Raw genomic sequence first — 19,665 nt, forward strand, 5'->3', positions numbered from 1 at the left:
TGTACAAAATAATGCTATCATAAATATGAAGTCCCCCAAAATGTCAACAAGTTCAAACTTGCTACCAAGAATAAGCCAGATATACTGTCTGGATTTGTGTAGTTAGAATTAATACGGTGTGATTCCATGCCTACTTTGCTGAGGCTTCTATTTGATTTGTCACTAAAATCTCAGTATTTTATGATAGCTGAGAAAGAAAACTCATTACTAAGTATGGGTTTTGAAAAGTCGAAGTGTCAGGCTGGGATTCTAGAAGCTCTTCATTACCTAGCCCAGAAGGGGGGAAGGCCGGGTAGTCAGTGAAGGATGATGATCTCATTCGCTTCTGGTTCAAGGTTGATGCTGAAAGCAGATTGCAAACTAAAGTCAACAGAGAAGTGGGGTTTTTGTTGTTTGTTTTGATTTGGATTTTGCTGATTTTGAAAAATTTCTATGCCACTAAGAAAAATCTTTGTGTTTTTTTGTCAGAGAAAAAATCAAGTGTGTCTCTGGTGAGGATTATAAATTCATTTCCATTCAACTCAGTATTTCTTGAATGCTCGCCATATGTAAGACACTCTGACAGGCATGAAGATGACCTCAAAAAGCTCACATTGGAGGGGGCAGGTATACACATAAATATCTATGTCACAAGGTAGAGGGCAATATAACTCATTAAAAAAGGAATCACTTGGGTTCTTTGAATGTAGAAGCGAGGCAAACTAAGTCACTGATTTTACTCAGAGTACGGAGTATGACAAAGTATGATATGGAGTCTTTTTAACGGGCAGACATCCACTTATTTAAGTAGATGGTTACTTTCAAAATAGCATTTTCCCCTAATTATAAAGCCACTGCACATTCAATGTAGAAACTTTGGAAACATAGCAAAATACAAAGAAGGGGGAAAATTATTTGTAATCTCATTATCTAAGATAACTACTGTTAACATATTGGTGTATGTCCTTCCAGTCGTTTTTTCAATGCTGATAAATTGAATTTTGAAATAATGACTTAAATAGTGACTCACTGTACAACTCATTTCATAGCCTGCTGTTTTCACATAAAGATATATTATGAACACTATCCAACAGGTAGACGTTTAAACAGTACCCTTTTGAAAAATTTCTTAATAATTTCACACTCAGCGTAAACATTAACAGTGAACAGTCAACAGTCAAGGCTATACCTACCTCCTTGGGACTGAGAATCTGTAGTATGGAAAGTAAAAGATGAAGACCGAACACGCTTTCTTGAAAAACCATTACATTCTGCAAGAAATTCAACGTGAAGGGTAAAATTGCTTGCAATCATACATTATCCTCATCCCATGATATGGGAGGATATACAGAATTTCCTTTTGTCTATAGACATTTGTCTATCATCATTTGATAAAATGATAACTGGTGAAACACAATTTTAGATATGGGGATTGATAGCTTGGTGATTATAAACCAGTAAGCATATCACAATGGTAAGAAAAAAATTAGAAATGAGTGGCTTCAGCAAGAACTTGCCTACTAATCCTGAGGTTCAAAAGAGAATGTTTTTGGTAAGCTGTCTAAAGGACAGGGACTGCAAGATCATGGAATTTTAGAGTTGCTAATCTCAGTGTTCTCAGATATCTGGATGTCATCTTTCAAATCAAGAGCCAATCTACTTGCATGTTTAAAAGCAAGGAAAACTACTAAGTGTTGGTTTTATAGTCTGTGTGCCACACACCAAATGCTTGTGCCTACTTATTTTCTGTGCATAAAGATCGATTTTGAAATACAGAATGTAAATCATTACCATGGTCTGCTACTTCACACACTGAATCTTCTGCAGGTCTCTGAAAGGAAACAAAGCTGCCAATAAGAATGGACTGTTTCCTGTTTTTGTATCAGATTTCCACCCTGATATTTTGTAAGAGAATTTTTAGAAGTAGATCAGTTTACCCAGCCAGAACAAAACAGCTTGCCTTTACTCAATTGGGCAGGTAATTTAAAAAAAGAAAAAAGAGAAGTCTCCTACAGCAGTTTATGTTTCATTATGTTTCAGTGACTGCAAAATCACTTGGGGGTGCTTGTTTAAAATGCAGATTTTGAGGGATGACTCCCAGGGTTTTGAAGCAGTAGTCCCAGGATGGGGCCCAGGAATCTGCTTTTTTAACAAATGCTCAGAGGTGATTCAAATCCTACGTTTCTTAAGAATGATGAATTTTGGTTTTTCTTCAGTGTGTTTTGTGGGTAATAGGGTGAATTACCTGTACAGTAAGAATGAATATCAAGAACATAACCATTAAGCTAAAATGAGAATGCTACTAATCTTATTGAATGTCTTTCAAAGCAGATGATTTTGATATGATGCTGAGAAAGCAGATAGGGTTCTTAAGATCACTTTAAAAAAACAAAATATCTAAATTTGGAACTTTTACTAGTTTTATGCTAGGTCAGTGGTGGGGACCTCAAGGAGCTTTGGGTCTCCTGATTTCTTTCATCCCCTCCCCTTTACTTGTCATCCCAAATAAGCCCATAATTTCGTATAAACAGCATGTTATCCATAGCTCCAAGATAAGGCCTCTGCCTTCCTATCTTTGCCAGATTGCTGTCTCTAAATCTCTACTATATAAATATTCTGGAAGCACCACTCTGCTAAGTGAAGAACAAGACGAAAACACAAGCAGCCACGATAGCTTTTAGTATAGTCAGCTTCTTGAAATACAATTTTGTCAATGTGAAAACAAAGAAAAGTAGTATAATCTTACCTTAAAAGTTTGTCCTCTCTTTTCAAAAACAAATATTGGCTGAGCAATGACAGATTTTTCTATAAAAGAAAAAGAACAGAAAAGAGTGTATGTTTTGATACATTGACATTTCCAATATTTGAAGAAATTTTTGGTTTGTTTTTTTCCCCGCTTTTGGGTAAAATCCAAACTATTTTAGATGGATTCTATAAATTGCATGTTTACAAATAATTTTAACAGTTAATTATAGAAATACTTAGGGAAAGTGATAGTATGTTTCCATAAGTATTGAGATCATCCTTTTCAGTGCTTAAGAAAAACCAACTATAATTATCTACCTTTAGAATCTAGTCAAGACATTCTGATCCGTATCTTTACTTTTAGAATAAAAAGTTTCAAGGAAAGAAAAGTCTCATCTGAGATAGTGCCTCTACTCAGATTGGATCTCAAGATATAAATGGTACTGCATTTCATCTTTAGAATGATCCAGAGATAATTCCTATTTCATTGACTATAGCAGTAATATACCAAGCTATACTTTCAATATTTTTATTAAAAATCAGTCTTAAACAGTTTGTAAAGTTTGTCTTCAACCTGCCAGCCTTCTTAGTATTTTATATTTTTCTCTGAGGTAAGACAATAGAATGAAACTCTTTCATCATAACATGTAAATGAATGATTCGAGCTTTAAATATCCATGCTACAGAATTCTTAAGAACTATTATATTAGGAGCTTGTGCTCTGGAGTTAAATAGACATGTGTTCAAATACAAGTTCCACCACTAATTGGCCATCTAATTTAGACACACATGGTTTATGTGAAGATTTGAGATTCTGGGTATAATTACTTAGATTTTAAAAATTATTTTATTTATACACCCTCCATAGCTATGAAACATACATTTCCTTTTACCCTCTCTCTTGTCCGCTGGTAACCTCCAATCTACTATCTATCTCTCTGGACTTGCTGTTTCTAGAGGTCTCTTATAAGTGACATCATATAATATTTGTCTTTGTGCCTTACTTATTGCTTATTTTCTCAGATTTTAATGTCTTAGAACTAAATAAGACAAAAAAGCCTTAAAGACAGAGTATTAAATATGTGGCATACCATTAAGCCCTATTCCAAAACTCATAGCTGATATGGCTAACTGATGATAACACTATCTTGATGAACCCAAATATTACCTCATCACTATTCTCACTGTAGATTTCCAGCAGCTACTGCCAATATATTGCTATCATGCAAGCCTAGATAATTGGCTATCCCAGAGCTGAATAAATAAACCTCTAACTGAAGAATTTCAAGGAACTACCAGACAATTACATCTTTTAAATGCCAGTAAGTGTTTCCCCAATTATCTGCAATCTTATCCCATACAAGGGTGTCATAAACTCTGCCAGGCCAACCTTTGCCAAGCTCCAGGGGACATGCGAAGTTGTGTACCTTCCTCCAGTTCAGTGAGATAATGGAAATGTTCACCTTTTAATTCAAGTTTTTATTGCACTGTCTGCCCTTGGAACCAAGTGAGCTGAAGCAGAAAATGCTCAATAACATATTGATATTTCTTTCCATATTAAACTATACCTCAATTCTTTGTTCTTTCTCAGAACAAGCTCCTTTCCCAACAGTTAAATTAGGTCTAAGAAATGAGATCCTTATTGACTTTGAAAGGAAATGGTCTTTGTGAATGTGCAGTGGGATACTTATGAATTAGAATAATAAATGGGGCTCTTCTGAGCTGGGCTTGGGACAGTCATCCCTAAAAAAGCATGATTTGGCCTAAGCCTAGAGAGATTACACATTGTCCTCCACTCTGTCAAAATATGAGGCTAAAAATGGCAACATTAAGGAGGAAATCACAAAGAATACTTGCAGCTTGGAGGGCATGTAGTCAAGTAGGAAGGCCACTTTGATTGATTAATTCAGCAAATATTTATTGAGCATCTGTTTTGTGGCAGCCACTGTGCTAAGAGGTGGGTATACACTGTGTGATTGAATATATATTAGTGTCAGTACAGCTGTCATCTCTCCCTGACATTGCCCAGCACATTAGTGAGCAAGAGGATGCTCTCCTGCCTATCTCCTATTCAGCGTAGGTTCTCTTCCACTCCCCAAGCAATTCTCTCAGCTCCAAAGCCAAAAGCCAAAAGTATGCACTTATCAAACGATTGCATCCATAGCATGACTTTTACCTGACTCAGTAGGAGAATCTGAAAATAAAAACAAGATCCTTAAAATTATATTTAAAAAATTTAGCCCTTCCTTTTTCTGACATAGTCATTAATTAATCCATTCATTCAACAAAAATGTTTTGATGGGTGACTACATAAAAGCCATTTTGCAAGATATTATGAATAAAGCAGTAAATGAGACGGTAAATGAGGTGGTCCCTGGTCTCATTGAGCTTGTACTGAGGAAGGGAAACAGAACTAACCAATTAACTACACGATTGTTTAAATTCAGTTGGTATAAGAGTTACATAAGATAAGTGCCAAGTTCTATGCAAGTGATCAAAAGGGGAATTTGGTTTAAGGGGTCATGGTAGGGTTGAGTAGGAATTAGACAAACAAGGAGAGAGGGTATTCCAAGACAATGGAAAAGCAAGACAATGTCTCTGAGGAAGGATGGAGCATGGCAAATTCTAATAACAAAAGGAACCAATGTGGCTGATAGCCTAAGAGGAAGAGGACAAATGGTGCCAGATGAGGCTGAAGATGATGCTACAGCTTTGCAAGGCCTTGTTAAGACCTCGTAGACTGTGCCAAGGAGTTTAGATTTTATTCCAAAAGTGAGAAGCCAGGGATTTTAAACAGGGGAGTGATTTTCTCTAATATGCATTTTGTTTTTAAAGATCACTCTGCCTGCTGCGTGGAAAATAGATTAAGGAGAGAACTGGCTAAAGTAGAGGAAATAAGGATCATAATTAAGAAGCCAGTCTAAATTCTAGAAGAAATAGGACTAGGATGTCCTTAAAATACAGTCTTTATTAGGAAAAGAATGAAGATGAGGGGATGGGTAAGAAAACTTTAAAAGTTAAAGATGAATTTTGATGTTATTCCTATTTTAAGATTCAGATAGTATTTCATGAATTCCTATATTCATTGTTGTTTTCTGAAATATTTCATTAAGAGAAGACATTCGTTCATCTGACAAATATTTTGAGTGCCTACTATTTACAAGAAAGGGAATGAGGTACTATCTGTATAACTCAATCTCAGTTTACCTCTAAATTTGTAATTCTGCTCCACAATGGATGTACACTGTGGACCAAGTGCTATTATCCATCATCTTGTCTAATTTAATCATTTAAATTGTGTGGAGGGGGGAGTGGTTGAGGCACCACAAAATCAAGGAAAACTGAAGACCAATAATAATAATAAAATTTTGGGAGCTGGAAAGGAGAAAGATGAGTGGTGACTGACTTAGAAAATCAGAAAAACGGATCTGTAAGCCAGCAGTGGGGATGCTAAAAACAACCTGTTTTATCCACCCTCCCTCCCCCACAACAGAATCATTGAGAGTCTAGGAATTAGTGCCATTAAGTAATTCTGGAATCAGGGGTTAAGTTTAGCTGAAAATTGGAAGACGTCTTTGTCTATTCTGCAGCCAGGCAACTGCCCCTCTCCTACCCTAGCAAAATTCTGGAGGATTATTCTCTGGAAAAGATAAAGCAGTGAGCACAGTTTAAAGTAGAGATTCTATAATGAAAAGAGGAAGATGGGTGAAAGTATATATACTATATTAATTTCCTATTGCTGCTCTAACAAAATAACACAAACTTAATTACTTAAAAACAACACACATTTATTATCTTACAGTTCCAGGGACTAGGAGGTTAAAATGGGTAGCAGGGCTATGCTCCTTCTGGAGGCTCTAGGGAAGAATCTGTTTCCTTGCCTTTTCCAGCTTCTAGGGTTAGCTCTCATTCTTGGCTTATGGCCCTGCTTCACTCTGACCTTTTTGCCATCATCATATATCCTCTTCTGATTCCTATGCTCCTGCTTTAGAGGACCCTTACGATTATATTGGGCCCATTAGGATGGCCCAGGATAATCTCCTCATGTCAAAATCTTTAATTACATTTTAAAAGTCTGTTTTACAATATAAGGTAACATATTCATAAGTTCTGGGGATTAGACATGCACGTCTTTTGGGAGCCATTATTCTGCTCCACACATACAAAGTGTTGAGACTCCAAGCCCTCTCATCCCACCCAGCACACAGAAGGCTAGCAGCTAGTCTTATCAGGACATTGGAAGATTTTTCTCTGGACCAAACCCAAATGAAAAGACCTAAGGATATTGACAAAGGGATTCCCCCAAGAATGGTCAAGCTAGATGATGAGTAAAGTCCCCAATTCAGGTTCACTTAGCTGCCAACCAACTTTTCAGTGCCCCTCTTAAATATGCACAGGCAGTCAAGGATCAGCAGACATAAAAGACAGCAAATAAACAGGTATACAGAAGAGAAGTAACTTGGACGAAAAAGATGATGCAGAGAGATAAAAATATATATCATTACTATCTTCATAAGGATGAAAAGTTATTCCATCCATGTAACAGAAACAGAAATTTTTTAAAAAAGAAAATCAGATAACGAGAATAAACTATTAGGGACTCGGGCAAGATGGCGGCATAGAGAGGAGTGGAAGCTAAGTAGTCCCCCTGGAACAACTACAAAAAACCAGAAACAACTAGTAAATAATCCAGAATAACTGCGGGGGGACAAACGAGACCATCCACTCATCATACACCAACCTGAATTGGGAGGAATGCCCGAGAACACAGCATAAAATCTGTAAGTAAAACCTGTGGAACCAAGTCATGAGACCCCCCTCCCCCATAGCCCGAGCTGCAAAGCCTCATGGTGCCAGAGAGAAGCTCTCTCCCAGCAAGTGAATACAGCTCAGCTGAGCTCCAACTGGGGTTTTAAGCAGCGAGTGTAAACTGCTCACTACAGGTACGCATCCCCCAAAAACAGACAGAGGCTTTGGGTGACGACTGACCTGGGAGAGCCGGAGGGTCACCTTGGACTGGGTCTGAAGGGGACTATCTGTTTGTTTTTTGGCTCAGTGGAGAAAGCCCCAGTCATTTTCAGTTTCCAGGGCTGTGACTCAGGGAAGGGTGGAGACAGCACAAGCAGAGAGTGAGACCATTGAAATGCTAATGACCTCCACCTGAGGGGTCTGTCTTCTCTAGGAGGAAAGGGGTGGGGCCCTTTCCATTCAGAACCAGACCCCAGAGCCTGGGGGAACAGGGCCATACCTCCTCACACCAGTCAAGAATTATAGGCTAACAGGAATCACCTGCTGGGCAGAAAAGCACAGTGACCCCAGGCATCAAAGGGTGGAGCAATTTTCTAAGACACACCCTCAGGGAAACCAGATACTGAATATTTCTTCCCTCTGGGACCTGAGCCTGTTCTGGTCTGGGAAAACCTGATTTGGATAACCAAGGAAACCATGCCTAGACAACAGAAAATTACGACTTACACTAAGAAAAACAAAGTTATGGCCCAGTCAAAGGAACAAACATACACTTCAACTGAGATACAGGAATTTAAACAACTAATGCTAAATCAATTCAAAAAGTTTAGAGAAGATATTGCAAAAGAGATAGAGGCTGTAAAGGAAGCACTTGGCATGTATACAGCAGAAATCAAAAGTTCAAAAAAACAACTAGAAGAATCTACGGAAATGAAAGCACAACACAAGAGATGAAAGACACAATGGAAACATACAACAGCAGATCTAAAGAGGCAGAAGAAAACACTCAGGAACTGGAGAACAAAACACCTGAAAGCCTACACGCAAAGGAGCAGATGGAGAAAAGAATGAAAAAATATGAGCAACATCTTTGGGAACTCAAGGATGAAACAAAGTACAAAAATGTACGTATCATTGGTGTCCCAGAAGGAGAAGAGAAGGGAAAGGGGCAGAAGCAATAATAGAGGAAATAATTCATGAAAATTTCCCATCTCTTATGAAAGACATAAAATTACAGATCCAAGAAGCGCAGCATACTCCAAACAGAAGAGATATGAATAGGCCTACGCCAAGACACTTAATAATCAGATTATCAAATGTCAAAGACAAAGAGAGAATCCTGAAAGCAGCAAGAGAAAAGCAATCCATTACATACAAAGGAAGCTTAATAAGACTATGTGCAGATCTCTCAGCAGAAACCATGGAGGCAAGAAGGAAGTGGTGTGATATATTTAAGATACTGAAAGAGAAAAAACGCCAACCAAGAATCCTGTATCCAGCAAAGCTGTCCTTCAAATATGAGGGAGAGCTCAAAATATTTTCTGACAAACAGACAATGAGAGACTTTGTGAACAAGACACCTGCCCTACAGGAAATACTAAAGGGAGCACTACAGGGTGATAGAAGACAGGAGTGTGTGGTTTGGAACACAATTTTGGGAGATGGTAGCACAACAATGTAAGTAACTGAACAAAGATAACTATGAATACGATTGAGAGAGGAAGGTGGGGAGCATGTGAGACACCACAAGAAAGGAGGAAAGATAAAGACTAGGACTGTGTAACTTGGTGAAATCTAGAGTATTCAACAATTGTGATAAAATGTACAAATATGTTCTTTTATGAGGGAGAACAAGCAAATGTCAACCTTGCAAGGTGTTAAAAATGGGGAGGCATTGGGGGAGGGATGCAATCAGCATAAACTAGAGACTGTAACTAATAGAATCATTGTATTATGCTTCCTTTAATGTAACAAAGGTGATATACCAAGGTGAATGCAGATAAGAGGGGGGGATAGGGGAGGCATGTTAGACACTTGACATCGGTGGTATTGTCTGATTCTTTATTCTACTTTGATTTAAGGTTATTTTTCCTTTTGCTGCTTCCTAGCTGTCATCTTTTTTTTCCTCTTTCTTTTGCCTCTCTACCTTCTTTGACTCTCCCTCCTGCCTTGTGGAAGAAATGTAGATGCTCTTATATAGATAGTGGTGAAGGTGGTGAACACATAAATGTATGACCATGCAGAAAACCATCGATTATTTACTTGGGATGGAATGTATGGTGAGTGAACAAAACCATATTAAAAAAAAAAATGGGTTGATGACAAAACCTCGAGGGCAATATACTGAGTGAAATAAGCCAGACATATTAGCACTATTATTGCACGGTCTCACTGATAGGAACTAATTATAATATGTAAACTCATAGACATGAAATATAAGGTACCAAGATATAGGATGAGGCTTAAGAATGGGGAGTGGTTGCTTAGTATGAGCAGAATGTTCAATTAGGATGAACTTAAATGTTTGAAAATGAACAGGGGTGTTGGTAGCAAGATGTGAGAATAACTAACAGTGCCAAATGGTGTGTGAATGAGGTGGAAAGGGGAAGCTCAGAGTCATATATGTCACCAGAAGGAAAGTTGGAGGTCAAAAGATGGGAATGTATAAAACTGAATCCTGTGGTGGGCAATATCCATGATCAACTGTACAAATACTAGAAATCACTTCCATGAACCAGAACAAATGTATGACAATACAATTAGAAGTTAATAATAGAGGGGCATATAGGGAAGAACTATATACCTATTACAAACTATATACTACAGTTAGTAGTATTTCAACATTTTTTCATAAACAGTAACAAATATACTATATCAATACTACGAATCAACAATTGAGGGGGGTTGGTTAGGGATAGGGGAGGATTATAGTTTCCTTTTCTTTTTTTCTTTTTTCATCTTTCACTTTATTTCTTGTCTGGAGTAATGAAAAGTTTTCTAAAAATTGAACAAAAATTAAGTGTGATGGATGCACAGATGTATGAGGGTACCCAGGGGCAAGTGATTGTACACTTTGGATCTTTGGATAATTGTATGGTATCTGAACAATCTCAATAAAAATGAAAAAAAAAAAAGAATAAACCATTAGAAATTAGATTTTCAAATATGATAATAGTAAAGAAATCTCAAAAGAAGGTTTGGAAAATCAAGTTGAGTAAATATCCCTCAAAGCAGAGCATAAGAACAAAGAGATGGAAAATAGGAGAAAAATACAAGAAACTCCAATGATCATCTCAAGAGGTTAAACACCTGACTAATAGGAACTCTAGAAAGAGAGCATAGCAAAAACAGAGGGGATGAAATGAGCAACCAAAAAGATCATTAAAATCTCCCCCAAATTGAAGGGCGTGAGTTTGCAGATTGAAAGAGCTCATCCAATCAGTGCTCAGGACAAAACACAAAAATAGATCCACACAAGGCACATTATGAAATCTTAGAATACTGTGGACAAAGAAAAGTCCTAAAATAGCTTCCAGAAGAGAATAAAAAAGGCCACACACAAAGGATCAGGAATCAGAATGACTTTAGAGTTGTCAGCAACAGCACTGGAAATTAGAAATCAAAGGAGCAATGACTTCAAGACTCTAAGGGAAAATGATTTCCAGCTATACTGGTTTGTATATATTATGTCCCCCAGAAAAAGCCATGTTCTTTGATGCAATCTTATGGGGGCAGACATATTAGTGGGGATTAGTTGGAACGTTTGGATTCGGTTGTTTCCATGGAAATGTGCCCCACCCAACTGTGGGTGATAATGCTGACTAATAGGAACTCTAGAATGGAGGTGTGGCCCCACCCATTCAGCATGGGCCTTGAGTTTACTGGAGCACTATATAAGCTCAGACAGAAGGAGAAATCTTATGACAGCCAAGATGGACACTTTGAAGAAGGCACAGGAGCTGAGAGAGGAGCTGTGGTTTATAGACACATTTTGGAGATGGCCTTTGAAAGCAGACTTTTGCTCCAGAGAAGCTAAGAGAGGACAAATGTCCCAAGAACAACTGAGAGTGACATTTTGGAGAGAAGCTGAAGCCTAGAGAGGAACACCCTGGGAGAAAGCCACTTTGAAACCAGAACTCTGGAGCAGACGCCAGCCACGTGCCTTCCCAGCTAACAGAGGTTTTCCGGACACCATTGGCCATCCTCCAGTGAAGGTACCCAATTGTTGAAGACTTACCTTGGACACTTTATGGCCTTAAGACTGTAAATTTGTAACCAAATAAACCCTCTTTATAAAAGCCAATCCATTTCTGGTGTTTTGCATCCCAGCAGCATTAGCAAACTAGAACACCAGCCTAGAATTCTATATCAATATAAACCATCCATGAAGTATGAACATATGGTAAAACATTTCCAGACTGCAAGGTAAGGTCTCGTAAAATGTATCCCACATGCATTCATTCTCAGGAAGCTTCTGGAGAATGTGTTCCACCAAAAAGTGGGCATATTAGAGAGCCAAGAAATATGGGAACCAACTCAAGAGATACCGCAGGCCGTCCCCTGGATCATGGTGAAGGGAGATCCCAGGATGGCAGCGGCACAATGTAGAGATCAACAAGACCAGACTGGCGGAGGTTCCTGAGGAGGCTCCAAGAGAGAAGTATTTAAGAAGTTGGAACTGAAATTAGTTTAATATCTGAAGTGGTTGAATATTTTGAAAGGAAATTTAGACAATTGGAGGAGCATTTGGGGATCAACTAGTGATAAGTACATAAAAAACCAAGAAAGAAAAAAAATGATGCAATTATTAGTTCAAGAGAAAACAAAAAGTTGGACAAGACAGGAAAAGTAGTCATAGTATACTGTATGGCTCAGTTATCAATAGCATTTACATTGTCACAATGATGTCAATACTGAATATCAATCTAATCAAACTTATGATATAACCATATTGGGAAGATGGGGGAATAGAACGTATGCATGTGTGTGGTGGTAGTGCTTTCAGGTCCAGAGAAATCTGTGAAAGATAGGTAAATTTTCGTCTTCCATTGTGGCAAATCCATAGAGCCTGAACATGGACAAATGGCACTATATGCATAATATTTGGAGATACAAAGGTTAATTTAAAAAAAAAAAAGAAACTGTTATGAGAGTTGGATGCTATTGTCTCTGGGGAGCGGGAAATGAGAAAGCGGAGGAGATTGCTGTTTTTCCAGAAAAGTCTTGTAGAATCATTTAATTCTTTAAACCACATGCACATTTATAATTTAAAAAAAAAATAAATTTAAAAAGAATTCATTTTCTATCATAGAGCCACACACCCACAATTAAAGGATAAATCTCATATTCCGTGTTGTATTGAGTTGCAGTGCCTAGCAATTATCCAGTATCTTATTTTGGGGACTTAACTGTTCTTTGCATAAAAAAATATGTAAATAAAGGTGTGAGCAAGATGGATCTGCTGGGTCAAAAAGTAACTGAAATTTCCCCAGAAGTACTGAAGATCTGTTCTTGATAATGCCATCTAGACTCTTTCTAAAGCCATTTTATATTCTTTTCCTTTTCTTTTACTCAAAACACTCATTCTAGTCTTCAGGCAAGAACTCAGCTTAAACATTATGTGTACTGCATATATAATCACTTTGTTCTTCATGATCCCAAAGTACTATACTTGTGAGTGTTAACAATTAAGATAAACTTACTTTTCCCTATTTTAATATGTAGCGTAATCCCCCCCGCCCCTCCCCAAATATTGGGTAGGTTGTATGGTCTTGTCCCTACCCTTTTATTTCCATATATTAAATAGAATCTCGGTCTCTGACAAGCAAACTTATTTCATTTAGGAAAGAACCTGAATGTCTCTGGGATAGTAATCATCTCAGAGGAGGAGGTTTGAAAGGATCTACTAAGCTGAAAGCAGATCCGGAAAAGGGAAGAAGAGATAAAAGTGGAATGCCTTTGGCTCAGTGTCCCAGGCAACTTTTAGAGGCCTCCAAGTTTCCGTTAAACATTTCTGCTGCCCAGACCTCTGGACCTGGCAGCCCTCTTCTTGCAGTTTGGTAATTAGGGAAGGTGAAAACTGAGTTCTCCACACTGGATAGAATCAGGCTGCTCTTCCAAGGACAAAAAAGTTGTGGCAATAGTCCTGGCAAGAAAGAGGATGGCAACAACCCCCGCAGAGAACAGGCACTGCCCAATGGGTTGCCTCTAATTGCCAAGGGACTGGAATTGTCTGCTTGGACCATAGCCCTGGCAGTCTGTACCTTTTCCTCTCTCTTTCTTCCTGGACCTTTTCACGTGTCTCTGCCACATCCTCTTCTCTAATTTCTTTTCCTTGTGCATACTCCCACCCCAGTCCTGTCCCCTGTCCTTCTCACACTCTTTCATCTATGTCTGGCCCTCTGGCTGGTCAAAGCATGTACTTTGGAACTTTGAAGTCAGATAGTCCTGGGGCTGTGCTATTTTTTTAAAAAAGTACTCCAAGACTTAGCTTTTTCATCTCTCATTCTATACTTTAAAAGCATGGTTATGAGGACTAAAGCAATGTATTGCATGTGAGAGCACCTAGTTCAGCTCCCTCTTTAAACTTTTTTGGAACAAAGCAAAATATATATTCTTCCATCTCTCTATCTATACATATCTATGTATCTATATCTGTCTATCTAGATATGTATATATACATACACATACATATATAAATATATCAGACTATAGATTGCATTGAATACCCTCAATGAAAGTTGAATTCCTTTCCCTCCTTCTCTCCAGTCCAGTGTTATTTACAGTCAACTAGCTACCCCACTTTAGCCCTGAAGGAAATGCCTCATTGTCCCTCACAGGTCTTTCTCTTTCTTGTCACTCACTACCCAATTCTTACCTACAGTCTTTTTCTCACTTCTCCCTGTTGCTTTCCCAACTTTCTTATTATTCTAGTAATAAATGAAGGAACTCTGTAAATGCTCAAAAGGAATGAAATAAACAACAAATTACCCATCAAAATATAAACAGAGTGTATCTTCACAGAAGGAAGTGATAAGACCACAGAGTGACACTTTTAACTGACAGACACTCTTGGTTCTGTTTTATGACATGCTTTGTTGAAGGTAAAGAAACCAGGATCCTAGAGGAAAACAGAGATATTATGGGGACAGTTTGTGCAGTTTCCAGGCTGACTCACAAAGCACTAGTTCAACTTGAGACAAGATGAAAACCCTGCTGGAATGATTGCAACCTGGTCATACCTACTGAAGTTGTAACCAATTTTGTGTACTATACATGCAAGCTGGTCTCCCAGCTAGAAGACTGGTCATAAGAAATACAGACTATGAAGTAAAATGGGGAAACACCTCATCCCTGTCAATCTAATTCTGAATTTCTTGAACTATTTTGAATTGTATTGGAAATAAAGTTATAAACTGCCAACTCAAAGAAATCTAGCATTTCTTAGTTTGGATTCATTTATGAGAAGCAAACAGTAGAGAAAAAAGAAAGAGAAACAACACTACAACAAAATGAGGAAAGTTATTCCTCTTCTCAATAATGAAAGCACCCATTTCCAAAATGGGAATCATTTCAGAATAGGAAATTGGGGATGATGAGAAAACTCTCAATCTCATTGAATATAACCATCACCACCCAGAGCTTTGACTAATCCATCCCATTTTCTGAACTCATCTGCTTCTCATGCTGATAACCTTCAAGACTTCCATTCACTGTAAATTCCAGGGACTCTAGGCTCTTTTCTCTACCATTTTGTATGTTGATCTAGATCTAGACACAGTCCAATTTTGAGAAACCAAGGTGTAAAGAAAAAGAAAGCAGCTGATGTGAGCAAGAAGCAAGAAGAATCAGAGGTTGTGTCTAAAAAGGGACAAGACCTTGCTACCCTTCTGGAAGTAGAACCAAAATGCTAGACTTCATTCCTAGACCAACCCCCCAAAAAGGTCTATATCTGAGCCCAAGTTTCTTCATATGTGAAATAGGGATAATGAGACCTACCTCACAGAGTTGATGTAAGGATTAAGCAAGGCAATGTATATAAAAGGCTTGGCACAGTGCCTGGCACATAAGAAATTGCTCAATCAATAAGCTGCAACTTTTATTTCATGATAAGATCCACAAGAGATAAATTATTAAACCTTATTTACTCATGTAAGAACTAAGGCTCTAAAATTGCAGGACGTGCTCATGGTCCTGTAATTCTTGGAGGTCTGGGACTAACAACCATGACATCTGACTCCAAATCTCATGCTTTTATCCTCTAAGGAATGCTGCCTCCTGGCTTCCATTATGCATCCGATGACTGTTTTACAGCCTCTTTTCTGAAGGGTGATATGCAGTCTATCCTTGACTACAATGGCCTCTCTGGCTTCCACGGTTCTGTACAAACTTGGTTGAGATGTGATCCGTATTGTGTGAGTCTCCCTGCACTTTTGTTTCACCATCTGTAAACCCTACACGATGCTTTCCTTGTTCTTGCCATTCTCTATTCATATTCTGACCCTAAAGAGGTCTGTTCAAGATTGTCTACCAGCAAAATAGCATGGAGATTCTAGCCATTTAAAATCTCCATGTCCATGTTTATTTTTGGTTACTGACAAAAATAACTCAGAAGAATATGTTACTTCTGCCAGAATATACCAATTTCTCCATCATTTGAAGGTGTTATGTTGGCTATAAATAAAACCACTGTGTGTTTTTGTTATAAGTTTCTTGCAATCTTTGATTATTTGAATATGATAATCAGCAGCAAATGTGGGACATCTGAATCAATAATGCCAGAAAGCGCTGCTTGTGCTCTCTTAGGACTGTTCCCTTGTTTATACCTGTGGGGTAATAAAATGCAGAATGTGTCATAAGATGTGCTTGGTCAACCCAGTAGCATTTGGAAATACGTGTTTCATTTGACGGCATTTGTAAATCACATATTTTTCCCTCAGAATAACTTGCAGTGTGAAATTGCTTCCGTATGTTAGAAACGGTTCACTCTGTTTTGCTGAAGGAGGGGAGAATAGAAATATAGTAGGTTTCAAGGAACACTGAAGATAAATGTTGAGCAGGCTCATGTATAGGTCTAAAATGGTATCTTCCTAGAGTTCACTTTAATTAACTCTCCAGTCTTAGAGCATTTTCTTTGCTGCAAAAATTAAAGAGGTGATTTTGCCACAAAATGTCATATTAGAAAGAATTAATCATTATTCTCAAAGACTATTAATAAGTCAATACTGCTGAAATATGGTTGAAATGTATTGAATTCAGATGAATTTAAACTCTTCCTCTTCAGTAAAGACGCCCACTATTTTTAAATTCCTTCATGGATTCCAAGGACACAAGGCTGGTTGGAGAAGCTCAGTTGTAACTTCTTCCTATTCCAAAACCCTTTGCCTTTAAATTTATTCCTCTTCGTCCTGAGCTTTTGAGTGAGCAGAAGAAAAATTCCTTGTTCTCCCATTCCACAGGAATAAAATGGATGTTATTCCACGGAGAACAAGTCCTTTGAGTCCCAAGTGGGAAGAAAGGAGCGGAGCTACCAACCAAGCGCTCATAAGCCAAGAGGCCTTGGACTCATTTGCCTGTTGGAAAACAGCAGAAGTCCCAAGAGGCCAGAATTCATCTTTACCTTGTGTTTGATGACTGAACTGCCCTGGAGTACTCAGGGCACAGAATCGGAGCAGGAATAAATGTGATGCCAGCACAGATGGTTCTACAAAGATATTTTATTACATTGCATTGTGTCTTAGTTTGCTAATGCTGCAGAATGCAAAACACCAGAGATGGATAGGCTTTTATAAAACGGGGGTTTATTTCGCTACACAGTTACAGTCTTAAGGCCACAAAGCATCCAAGGTAACACCTCAGCAATCGGGTACCTTCACCAGAGGATGGCCAGTGGCGTCTGGAAAACCTCTGTTAGCTGGGAAGGCAGCTGGTGTCTGCTCCAAAGCTCCGGCCTCAAAACACCTTTCTCCCAGGACGTTCCTCTCTAGCAAGCTTGCTCCCCTTCAAAACATCACTCACAGCTGCACTCCGTTTCCTCTCTTTGAGTCAGCCCATTTATATAGCTCCACTGATCAAGGCCCACCCTGAATGGGCGGGGCCACACCTCCATGGGAACATCCCATCAGAATCATCACCCACAGCTGGGTGGGGCACATTCCAAGCAAATCTAACCAGCACCAAACGTCTGCCCCGACAAGACTACAAAGATAATGACATTTGGGGGACACAATACATTCAAACTGGCACACATTGCAACTAGTGTGGGAGAAGTAAAGGCCAGGGAGAAATTTGCAAAACTTACCAGAACATTTTACTCATCATGCTAAAGAAAATCGCATGAGAAAAACTTTCACTTTTAAAATTTATGTGACGTGAAAAAGTCTCAGAAAAAGTAAAAACAATTCTCCAAATTTATCCATTTTCCTTCTTTCAAACATTCATGATCACTGAAATATTATGACAAACAAGATTAAAGGATTAGAGAACATATAGTGATTATGTGATGTAGCTTTTTAAATCAACCTTCCTCTGTTTTCCTCCTCTTCCTTTCCTTACTTCTATTTAGCTTCTTATTTCTCTCTAGCACCCACCTCCCTTGCCACCCCACACATATTTCCCTCCCTCCACTCTCTCCATTTCTCTATCTTAGATACTCATCTGTTTCTCTCTATGCTTGATATTAGAATTATTACACACCAAGTAAACACTCTTTTTATGAATATTTTAAAAATAAGATTAACCCAAGTTAAAAATTTGTTTGTCTACTCTTCTTCCTTCTCCTTTGTTTTCAATTGCCTTATTGCGTTACCTAGAAACTCCACTACAGTGTTAAATAGAAGTGGCAAGAAGAGACATTCTTTCTTTGTTCTTGATTTTAGGAGTAGAAATTCAGTCTTTCTCCATTAAGTATGATGTTAGTTGTAAGCTGTTATTTCTTTTAAAACAATGTGATAATAAATATACGTATATAATATAAAATTTGCCATTTTGACTATTTTTAAGTATGCAATTCAGTGATATTAGTTTTACAATGTTGTGCTACCATTGCCATCATCCATTACTGAAATTTTTCATCACTCCAGATAGAAACTCTTTACCCATTAAGCCCTAACTCCTCATTGCCCCTCTCCCAGCACCTGTAACCTCTAATCTACTTTCTATCTCTATGAATTTGCTTATTCTAGATATTACATATAAGAAAAATCATACACCTCTCATTTTGTGTCTGATATTGCATTTAGCATGTTTTCAAGGTTAATACACATTGTGGCATGTATCAGAACTTTATTCCCCTGTATGGCTGAATAGTATTCCTGTGTATATATATATATATATACCATATTTTGTTTATCCATTCATTTGTCAATGGACATTTGGGTTGTCCCAATCTTTTGGCTATTGTGAATAATGCTGCTATGAACATTGGTGTACAAGTGTCTGATTCCTGCTTTCAATTCTTTTGAGTATATACCTAAAAGTGGAATTGCCAGGTTGTCTGGTAATTCTATGTTTAATTTCTTGAGGACCCACCAGAATGTTTTCCACAGTGACTGCACCATTTTATTTTCCCACCAGCAATTCATGAGAATTCCAATTTCTCCACATCTTCATCAACATTTGTTACTTTCTATTTTTTAAATAATAGCCATCCCAATGATTGAAAGGTAGTATCTCACTGTGGTTTTGATTTGCATTTCCCTAATAACTCACAATGTTGAACATCTTTTTGTGTGCTTATTGACCATCTGTATATCTTCTTTGGATAAATGTCTATTCAAATCATTTGCCCATTTTTAAATTAAGCTTTTTGTCTTTTTATTGTTGAGTTATAGGATTTCTTATATATTCTGTCTATTAAATTCTCATCAGATATATGATTTCCAAATATTTTCTCCCTTTCTATAGGTTGTCTTTCACTTTATTGATAATGTCATTTGGTGCACAGAAGTTTTCAGTTTTGATGAAGTCAAATTTATTTATTTTTTCCTCATGTTACTTGCACTTGGTGTAAAATCTAAGAATCCATCACCTTATATAAGGTCCTGAAGATATTTCCCCATTTTCTTGTAAGTATTTTATAGTATTAGCCCTTATATTTAGATCATTGATCTATTTTGAGTTAATTTTTGTATATGGTGTGAAGTAGGGGTCTTGTGAATCTATATTTATTTTTTTAATGGTTAAAATGTCACA

At 37.8% G+C, this 19,665-nt stretch overlaps 1 protein-coding gene across 2 annotated transcripts in view; it reads right to left on the minus strand.

The window, feature by feature from the left end:
* RANBP3L (RAN binding protein 3 like) overlaps positions 1-19,665 on the minus strand; it is a 54,589-nt gene that overhangs the window by 20,501 nt on the left and 14,423 nt on the right. Inside the window, exons 3-6 of one of the 2 annotated variants that reach the window (XM_037799444.1) lie at positions 2,726-2,784; positions 1,771-1,810; positions 1,173-1,250; positions 268-342 (exon numbers count right to left, since the gene is read on the minus strand). In XM_037799444.1, coding sequence (XP_037655372.1) covers positions 268-342; positions 1,173-1,250; positions 1,771-1,810; positions 2,726-2,784 — 252 coding nt within the window. Of the gene's footprint in view, positions 1-267; positions 361-1,172; positions 1,251-1,770; positions 1,811-2,725; positions 2,785-19,665 lie in introns of both variants that reach the window. The other variant, XM_037799443.1, reaches the window with a different exon arrangement.

This window comes from Choloepus didactylus, chromosome 11 (genome assembly GCF_015220235.1).
Source record: "Choloepus didactylus isolate mChoDid1 chromosome 11, mChoDid1.pri, whole genome shotgun sequence".
Lineage (NCBI taxonomy): Eukaryota > Metazoa > Chordata > Mammalia > Pilosa > Megalonychidae > Choloepus > Choloepus didactylus.